The sequence below is a fragment of the Medicago sativa genome, chromosome 5 (assembly GCF_051527215.1).
Source record: "Medicago sativa cultivar Bolivia chromosome 5, Bolivia_mono, whole genome shotgun sequence".
NCBI classification, from domain to species: domain Eukaryota; kingdom Viridiplantae; phylum Streptophyta; class Magnoliopsida; order Fabales; family Fabaceae; genus Medicago; species Medicago sativa.
In genome coordinates, this window is record NC_140753.1 from 15,562,662 (window position 1) to 15,573,289 (window position 10,628).

General features: G+C 33.8%; 1 protein-coding gene across 1 annotated transcript; it reads right to left on the bottom strand.

Annotated features, from left to right (window-relative positions):
* Positions 1-4,657: 4,657 nt before the first annotated feature.
* Positions 4,658-7,946, bottom strand: LOC146920455 (putative LRR receptor-like serine/threonine-protein kinase At3g47570). Its single transcript, XM_085713877.1, has 2 exons — positions 5,249-7,946; positions 4,658-5,163 (listed from the first exon to the last, which is right to left on the bottom strand). The coding sequence occupies exons 1-2, from the start codon at positions 7,908-7,910 to the stop codon at positions 4,781-4,783; spliced, it is 3,045 nt and encodes a 1,014-aa protein (XP_085570003.1). The 5' UTR covers positions 7,911-7,946; the 3' UTR covers positions 4,658-4,780.
* Positions 7,947-10,628: the final 2,682 nt, after the last annotated feature.

Genomic DNA, 10,628 nt, shown 5'->3' on the forward strand with positions numbered 1-10,628 from the left:
TTGTCTCCACTACACTTTTCTTTGCGTACTCCTTTGTTGTTGTTTTTGAAGCAACACAAGTCAAATACTGCTTAGAATTATGGGATGACGAGTTTAGCATCAGGGTGTAAATGACATGGACGAGACAAATATTTTTATAAAAGTTTCTTAGACAAATAATTTATCTCAAATGGTTGTGAGATCAGTTATCTCTCTTTTTCTCAAAATGAAAAGCTTATGCAAAGGAAGTGGAGAGAAACTACTCATGTTATTGTTGAAGATGTGAAGAAAAACAATATTTCACTAATAAAAAATAGGGATAAGGGTGATACATTTGAAGACTATTACACATTAAGAAATTTATCACATTCCAACCTTGATGACAAGGTTGTTTTCAAGGGGTGTGTTTTTTAGGATATAGTACATGCTGATTAGAGTAGTTTAAGTAGTTAAGAGGAACTATTTTTAGGATATAGTAAAGAACAAACTAAGAGTTACTAACTCTACGATACCATTCAAAATTTTCCACATTTTTTAGGCTAATATGTTTAAATATAAAGGATTCTCATATAAAGCTAATATTTTTTCTTTCTCTTCAACGTGCACACATATGCATGCAAAGGTGTTAATATTAATTTTGTGACTTTACATTTAATATGCAGATCTGTGTATCAGAGACAATGACTTGAAGAACCTGTGTTTGATTGAAATTGAAATGCTACTTTAGGAAAACGGACGGTCGCTTACTGACTTCAAATCTATGCCCAGGCCAAACGCAGCAGACATGCCAACTTTAACAAACAAGCTTATCGTTGATGAGCTAAATTACAACTAAGATTAACTGGAAAAGACACACGCTGATATGCTATTGATGTTGACTGATGAACAAAGATGTGTGCATGACAAGATCATGGAGTCCGTTGGTTCTGACGACGGTGATTTCTTTTTCTTATATGGTTACGGTGGTACTGGAAAAACCTTTATATGGAAAACATTGTCGGCGGTTGTTAGAACGAAGGGATTAATTGTATTGAATGTTGCATCCATCGGTATAACGGCTCTTCTATTACCAGGTGGAAGAACCGTGCACTCGATGCTGACAGTCCATATTGAGATTAATGAGGCATCATCGCTTACGATGGAAAAGGATAGTCCTAGGGCAGACCTGGTGCGTGCTGCAAAGTTGATAATTTGGGATGAGGCTCCAATGATGCACCGATGGTGTTTTGAGGCAGTTGACCGATCAATGCGTGATATCATGTCCAAGAATGATCCCTTAAACGAGTTTAGACCTTTTGGTGGAATGACAGTAGTTTTAGGTGGTGATTTCAGGAAAATATTGCCTGTTGTCCAAAATGGAACGAGGCAGGATATTGTTGATGCCCCAATCAATTCATCAAAGATATGGGCTTATTGTAATGTGTTGAGGCTTACTCTTAATATGAGATTGGGTGCATCTTCGGTACATGCAGAGCAGGAAGAAATTGCTAATTTTAGCAAGTGGATACTCTCAATTGGAGACGGAAACGACGCTTCGGATGAGAATGGTGAAATGAAGGTAGAAATTCCTGAAGATTTGCTCATATCGGACACAACAAATCTGTTGATGTCACTTATAGACTTTGTGTATCCCGATTTGAATGATAACCTTGGTGACCCGCTATTTTTCCAAGAAAGGGGAATACTCGCACCAACGCTTGGTTCAGTTAAGCATGTTAACGAATATATGATGTCACTGATTCCAGGTGAAGAGAAAGAGTATTTAAGCTCTAATTCTGTTTGTCGATCGGGTGAAAATTCTGATGTCCAAAGCGATTCGTTCACAACGGTATTTCTTAATGGTATTAAGAGCTCTGGAATTCCAAATCACCGGTTGAAACTAAGGGTGGGATGTCCAGTTATGCTGATGAGAAACATCGATCAGGCCAATGGACTGTGTAATGGTATGAGGCTGACAGTTACACATCTAGGGAAGAGCACGATAGCTGCTACCGTAATTACAGGAAAAGGGCAGGTACCAGGGTATTCATTCCTAGGATGAATCTTATTCCGAGTGATCCAGGACTACCCTTCAAATTTAGGCGTAGGCAAATTCCATTGACGCATTGTTTTGCAATGACAATAAATAAAAGTCAGGGTCAATCTTTATCTCGAGTGGAAGTTTATCTTCCTAAGCCTGTGTTCACACATGGACAACTCTATGTCGCTGTCTCTCAAGTTACTTCTAGAAAATGTTTGAAGCTGCTCATCTTGGATGAAGATAATAATGTTTGGAAGGAGACCACAAATGTTGTGTATCGTGAAGTTCTTGAAAAAGAATGATCGTTGGTTATGTTTTAGAATTTGTTGTTGCTATAATTTAGAAAATTAAAGTTGTGTATTGTTTGGAAGTCGTTTTTTTTTTAATTTCTTTGTAAGGCGTACTGGTCATTACATGACATGCAATTTCTATATAAGCAGGTCCTCCTGCCATTGACTTTTAATTGATGCAATTTTCAGGTATAACAATACGCGAAACTTTTTTTTTACATCGTTCTTACCCTAAAATACAATATTTACATTAGACCATTGGTTTTGTAAAAAATAAAAACAAATAACAATCGGCATTTCTGTAGCCCAAACTATATTTATACACACCCGCAAAAAAATTAACGTTTGCATTCACAGTCTAGGTGTATACATCTGACACTGACTATTATATATAAAAAATACAAAAATTTTAGTTTAGTTTTTATGATTAATAAAATACATTATGTCAACAAATAATAATATACAGTACGTCGGCGTATTTTTGCAAAAATATTACATATGCTAAGTTTAACAATGAGTACATCTTATACTACAAATAATTAGTATAAGTATAAATCTAAATACTTTAATCGTTATGTGCAATGTTTAGATATTTCAAAATATATACAAAATTAACAAAATTAAGACGATATTTTTTTCCATATCAAATTTAAAATATAACCACACTTATAACTTTAAGATAACATAATATAAAATCTATACATTTGATCAAAAAAGTTTTTTATTTCCCGTGCTTGGCACGGGTCACTATACTAGTTCTTTTGAAAACATGGGCGGATCCAGACATTTAGTACATGTGGGGCTAAAATTTTGAAGAAACAATAACGTAAACTATATTAAAAATAAGAAGGATTTTTTCTATCATGTGCAAATTTGCACATGTTAAGAAATTTAAAATGGTAAGTTTGTCTTGTAAATTGTGTATTTTTTATATTAAATATATAGCTTTTTAATAAATAATCGGTGATTTTCAATGAAAAGTTACTACTTTTAGTTGCCTTAACACCAGAAGTTGAAGAGTGTTGTCTATGTTTCTTCCTTTGCGCATACGGTGCATCCGTATCAAGCACATCAATATCATGCTTATTGCAAATTTTAATGAGTTTAGATATAAGTTCTTCTCATCCCTCATTCCTCATTTCTTGTAATTATTTTTTGGTATCATTAACAAGTGACAAAACATTCAAAAGATCTTATTTTTAACATATGTTTTATTTAATAAAAAAAAAGGAAAATTTCATGTGGGGATTTAGCCACACATAGTCTAAGTGTACATCCGCCCCTTGAACCGGAGTTGTTGTTTGTTCTAACAAAATATAGTAGACATTGTCCTTACTGAGTAATTAGTAAAGCTAGTTAATACTTGAAGGTACGAAAATTCAAAGAAACACAAAACGTTTCATGTGAGTTTGTTGGGGTGCATAGCCGGCCAACAAAACTTATGCTAAGCATATCTTATAATTATCAGAGTGCATGAGAAAAAGCCTTCTTTTTGTTCATGAACTAGCCACATATTTTCATGAATTCCTATAATACTTGCAAAACACATCATTTTCTAAAAGATCATTGTTTGATAGCTATATATTTAGAATATGAAGTTTCATTGAACACATCAAGTAATCGTGCATGAATTCAATATGGGTTTATTAATTACTCAAACTCAGATGTTGGCTACAACATTTTGTAATTTGTACCACCGATTTGCATCTCTTTTCATTTGTTCTTCTGTGTTAAACAACTTTGTTGTCCTAATTACTAACATTTTCATTAGAAAGTTACTGCTATTGTATTCAATTATTAGTAGAAAACTTAAAGTGTCCTCTTGGTAAGTGAGTTAATCCCATCAGTGGGATCTTTTATCAGTTATTTCTGTACTGCAGCTTCTGTTGATGTTATTGCTTTTCATATGTACTCCCTCCGTCCTTAATATAAGAAGAAAAACCAAAAAACATCAAAACCAATGTCAACATTAATTGTTGTAACTTTTTAAACATTTTTACAAATATACCCTTATAGAATATTGTGAAACATTAAATACATCAACTAATATTAAAAAGACAAACATTAAATGAGGGGTAAAAAAAGTCTTTTAAGCAATAACTATCCTTAAAAGTTGTGACATTTGCTTATAAATAGGACCAAAACTTTTTTTGAAAATTTTCTTATATTAAGGACCGGAGGGAGTACTTTTCAGTCTATATTCATTTTGTTTCATTTAGTTAATATGGTTGGTTGATATAGGTGATAATTTTCTTGTACAATATTCCCGTCATGCAATAAGTAGCAGTTTTAAAAAATGAAAACACATGCTTTGCAAACACTTAGGTAACCATTTGTGTGCTTGTGTGCTCATGCTTCAGCTTTAGTGTTTTCTTGTGAACCAACATATCCAAAAGCTTAAGTTGTTGAGTGAAGATACATGACTAATTTTATATGTCTAACACATCTCCTCATTCAAGAAGAGTCCTTTGTGCTGAAAGCACTAAAATTCTCAATCAATCCTAGCGGAAAGAAAGGCCTTTTTGATCATGCCTAACTCTCTGGTGACATCAACTATATTCATTCTTTCTTTGGGTGATTTCACTGAACAAGCAAGTCCAATCCGAAAAAGTGATACTAAGCAGTTCTCTACGATTGGAGTGAAATTTCCATTCTTTCCTTCTTCTATTTTGGCTTCTTCATTTCTTGGTACAAGATGTGGGTCCAAAATCTGTAAAATATTATTAGGAAATGAAATTTCAACAAACATATGCAGGTTTTGACCCTCTTCAAACATTTCATCTGTTGGTCTTCTTCCGGTAAGCATCTCCAACAGAAGCACCCCGAAGCTATACATGTCACCATGTGTGGATATCTCAGAACCCATTCCATACTCTAAAAGATGTGACAAAAACATTAATACTATGTAACTAGTAAAATATCAAACATAAACCAAAAGATCTAAGAGTATAGAAAATACCTGGAGGAGCATAGCCAACAGTCCCATTCATTCCAATTGTACTAGTTTCCTTGTGAGAGGTATCGTCAATGGCTGAGACAAGTCTTGCTATGCCAAAATCACTCACGTGAGCAACCATGTCGTCGTCAAGAAGGATATTACTTGGCTTCAGATCACAATGAATGACCGAGTGCTCACATTCGTGATGAAGGTAATGTAATACAGAAGCAATGTCAACAATGATAGTCAACCGTTGATTAAGGTCCAACATTCTCTGATTCTCTGATTTCATAATGCCTGGATGTAGCCATTGTTCTAGGCTTCCGTTGTTCATGTATTCAAACACTAAAGCCTTAAATTCTTGACCTTTGTAATCTGTACTCGAACAACAAGTCAAAATCTTAACCAAATTTCTCTGTCTCATATTTTTTATTGCATTACATTCAGCAATGAAACTCTTGTACGCTCCCTTTCTTTGAAGGTTCAAGACCTTTATGGCAACAACTTTATCTTCTGATGCCAGATTTCCTTTGTACACAGAACCAAAACTTCCTAATCCAACCAGGTTTCTAGCAGAAAATCCATCAGTTCCTTGGTGAAGGTCTTTGTATGAAACCCTGGCAAGCGGGTCAATTATTGGTAGATCATACAATTGCTTCTTGTTTCTTTTCCTGATCTGGTAGATAGTTAGAATAATTGTCACCATGAGAAGAATAGATGCCACACTAACTATCACTACTATCAACTTAATATTATGGTGTTTTGCAGATTTCATATCTTTGGCGAGGCATGGTTGTAGATGAAGCTCTGAAATACCTCCACAAAGTTTATTGTTTCCAGTCACAACTAACCTACTTATATTTCCAAAGACACCTTCTTTCGGTACTTCTCCTTCCAACATGTTGAAAGAAACATTCAAGTGTTCTAAAGCGGATATACTCTGTAGAACATTTGGAATTGGTCCATACAACCGATTTCTTGACAAGTCTAAATATTGAAGACCTTTAAGTGAAGCCAATGTGGATGGAATGGTTCCGTTGAACGAGTTCCCTTGCAAAGACAGGTATTCTAAGACTATGCATTCACCAATGGTTCTAGGAATCTCACCTGATAGATAATTATCTGAGACGTCTAACTCATTGATATTTCTTAACATACCCACTTCTCTCGGTAAGCTACCACTCAATGTGTTATTTGACAAATTCAGTAAGTTTGTTAGGGAGGAAAGACTTAAAATCTCTATGGGTATGGTTCCTCGAAGAACATTTTGTGAAAGGTCTAGGTATTGTAGCTTTTTGCAATATCCAATGCTTGAAGGAATGTTTCCTTCCAACATATTATCTCCTACACTCAAATAAAATAAACGAGTGAGGTTGCCTATGATGGGTGGTATCTTTCCTGACAATCTATTTACATGCAATACTAATCTTTGCATCCTCTCAAACTTCCCAAAAGTAGCAGGAGTAATTCCTTCAAAGTGGTTATAGTCCAAGCTTAAGTGAATTAAACCAATTAGATTTCCTAATTCTTGAGGAATTTTTCCTGATATCTGATTAGTCCCAACATATAGCTGACTAAGTTGAGTGGATAAATTGCCTACGAAATTTGGCAAGTTACCTCCAAAATTATTATCAGCTATAGAAATCATGGTTAGTTTACTACAGTTTGTCAAGGTTTTTAAAAACTCTAAATCCTTAGTTGTATTGTCTCCTAAATTGTTAAGTTGTAGATTTAGCCATTGAAGATTATGTAAATTCCCTAGACTTGGAACTTGTCCGACCAAATTGTTTCCACTTAATTCAAGTACTTGCAGAGCAGAAGCATTTGCAATGGAAATAGGGATTGTACCTGAGAATTGATTTAATGCAATATAGAAACTTCGAAAATTGGAGAGGGTGTTGAACATATTTGATGGAAGAGATCCATTAAAGTCATTGAGTGTTACTGAGATATAAGTAAGAGATGACATATTATAAAAACAAGAATGAAATGTACCAGATAGTCTGTTAGAAGACACTGAAATTTCTGTCAAGTTTTTGAGGCTGCACATCTCTTGTGGTATATCTCCCTCTAAGTGATTCATATCCATCGAAAGAGTAATTAGGTTTGTAATATTTCCTATGGATGGTGGAATTCTTCCGGTTAAATTGTTATTTATAAGCTCCAACAACTGAAGCTTATGAAGAGAGCTTATTCCAATTGGTATTTTACCAATCAGATGATTTCCAGATAAGAATAAGTATTCAAGATCAGAGCAACTTGTCAAGTTTGTAGGAATCTCCCCTGCCATGGAATTATTGGAGAGAACAAGTTGCTGCAACCGTGACAACTGACCGAGTTCTTGAGGGATATTTCCAAAGAAACTATTTTTTGCAACGTTGAGGTTTATCAAAAAAGAGAGATTGCCAACATAGGGAGATATGAATCCATGCAGCTTATATCCATCTAAGTCTAAATCTATAACTCTTTGATGCATGGGACTACATGTAACTCCATGCCACTTGCAGAAGTGAGTTGAACTATTCCAAGAGTCCAAGACTCCTGATGGATCATTAGATATGGATTCTTTGAATTTGAGTAATGCCAAGTAATCTGTCTCGTTTCTTAAGGTAGAGGTAATTGTGTTTTGGACCAAGTTGAGAGCAAAGAGAAGATATAACCAAAATGAAAATGTTGGAAACATGATTGGAAAAGGTTTTGAGGAACAAGGGAATATTTTGTTGGAACTTGTGTTGGGGGTCTGCTGCAATAACTTGACCAAGAAGATGATGAAGATAAATACGATGAAGTGTGCACATAAATTCCAAAGATTGTTGTATATCTTGATTGTTGGGAAGAGGCTGCTGCACTTGAAACCTGAAAAGTTTAATAGTTATGCATGTAAACTCAAAGCGTATGGGGTTGCCATACTAACCTTTAGGTTCGATTCGCCCCCACCAATAACTGTATATTGGATGCAATAAGGAATGACCGGCGAATCCCCTTCAGGATACTATGAGTTCCTTGACGTGTATTGCACAACCACACCAAGCGTATCTCCTAACAGTATTTTACAGATTTATGGTTCCAGCAATTCACTCATGCATTAGAGAATTGATGGATGATTTAGAGTGAGAGAATGAGGGAGAACTATGTTGTTAATGCAACAAAATTCTGTCCAAAGTTGTGTGTTGATGTTCTTTCTCTGTCAAACTAATGCCCAAATGCCAAGCATTTATAATGCATTATATAACCCTTCATATGAGAGAAAACACCCCTTTGATTTGAAACAATGTTATGGTTCATTAAACATCCCTTTCTCAAAGGTTATAATCATATACAATTGAATCAATGCAAAGGTTCATTAAGCACCCTTTTGCCAAATGTTATAACCATATACATTTGAATCAATGCAAATGTTCATTAAACATCTCTTTGCCAAAGGTTCCAATGTATATGAATGATTCCCATGAAGAGTTACAACTTTTGGTTCTAAAGTGATTCCATTATTTTGGAAATTACCAACAATCCCCCACCATTTTCAAAATACTAAATCACATAAATCCGGAAATTCCATGCCTTCAGATAATGGTATCTCGCGATTTGAACCATTACTTAGTAAGTTAAGTTTTCGCTCATTCCCAAATAGTATGGTAGGCAAGCTTTGAACCAACTATTCATTAGAACAAGTGTGCATAACTTACACATAGAATCTCGGTACCATTGATAAAGAGACTTGTAAGATGACACATTAAAAAGGCCTTGTGTCATATATCCCTTTTCATGAGAATTTAAGAGTCAAACCCTTGAACTCCGTGAAGCGGCCAAACTTCATTCTCACATAGGTAGACTATATCGGGAATGCTCCATAAGTATGCATTCCAGCAAATATATGCTATATGTCCATTAAGAGGAAAACCTCATCCTACCTTTTTTCTTCTTATGGTCCAAGTACTTTTACCCCTTGGGATGTTATCTATCGTCAAGTACTTCAATCACTCTAATAGTGTACTTTCACCATTGAACCCAAGACTTGATACTACTCAAGTGTGGGTTGAGTTTCCACCATTGGTGATCAATTAGATTTGGGTTTGTACCACATCCCTAATAATGTCTTCAATGTATTCAACATCATTTCCAAGACATCATTCCTTGTCAATCATTTCGTCAAATAATTGCAAGATTTTCTTTTAACTTTTATAAACTTTGAATATTAAATTCTTCACATAGATTTTTAATTCTCATAGCTATGTCTATGGATCAACTTATATACTCTTGATAGTATTTACCAACTATCATCAAACCATGACACTTTTGTCAATTGAGTATATTGTAATAATACATAAACTTTTATGTCGTTACACCTTTGCTATAACAATATTTAACATGCATTTCAATTTGATCTTCAATTTTTATTTTATATCTAGCCAAGATATATCATAAATTGAATGCATTAAACATACATAACAAAATAAAACTTGATCATAAAAGAATGTCATAACCAAACTTCATAAGATGGGATTAAACATGTAAGTCATATACTTCACATAAAAAAAATAAATAAACAATGAACCAAAATCATTAATATTCTCTATGACTTTCTTCCATGAACATATATCAACTTACAATAATTCAAAACATACCCAAATTATTTTAATGTCATGATAAACAAGAAATTAACCATTACTTTTCATATTATCATGTACATATAATATCAACACAATATTAATGATAATGATTTCTTACACAAAGTAAATAATATCATTAAAGCAACCACTTGATATTTTGACAATTTATCTACACTACTTTCATAAATAAAATAGTGTTTAAACATTCTTAACATATTACTATACTCATCAAAATTCATATACTTGAAGAATTTCTAAATCATGTATATATATGTCACCACATGTTAAATCTAACATATTCATATTTACTTAGATACTATACACATGCATTTAGAACACCAAATATTTCATAATAGGTAATCACACATTATCTCATGTTCAAATTAACATCAAACAGATTTCAAACGATAAATTTCATCCATACCAAAATTTATCATGCATATATTATCTACAACCACATGTAAATTTAACATAAACACATCACATATGAAATATTTATCCATAAATTTCCACAACATATGTTCATAAAAGGAATTTGTTTACCGTTCACCGTAGTCATGGATGAAAATGTAAACTTTCATCTCTCCCAAAATTGCAGCCATTAATCACAAGTAAATCATAAATCGAACCTAAAGATTGTTGGAACTTGTGTTGGGGGTCTGCTGCAATAACTTGACCAAGAAGATGATGAAGATAAATACGATGAAGTGTGCACATAAATTCCAAAGATTGTTGTATATCTTGATTGTTGGGAAGAGGCTGCTGCACTTGAAACCTGAAAAGTTTAATAGTTA

Excerpts from the sequence above, each read along its gene's own strand:
- LOC146920455 (XM_085713877.1), bottom strand. The coding sequence starts at position 7,910 with ATGTTTCCAACATTTTCATTTTGGTTATATCTTCTCTTTGCTCTCAAC. Across the intron at positions 5,164-5,248 it reads TGTTGGCTATGCTCCTCCAG|AGTATGGAATGGGTTCTGAG; the intron begins GTATTTTCTATA and ends CACATCTTTTAG.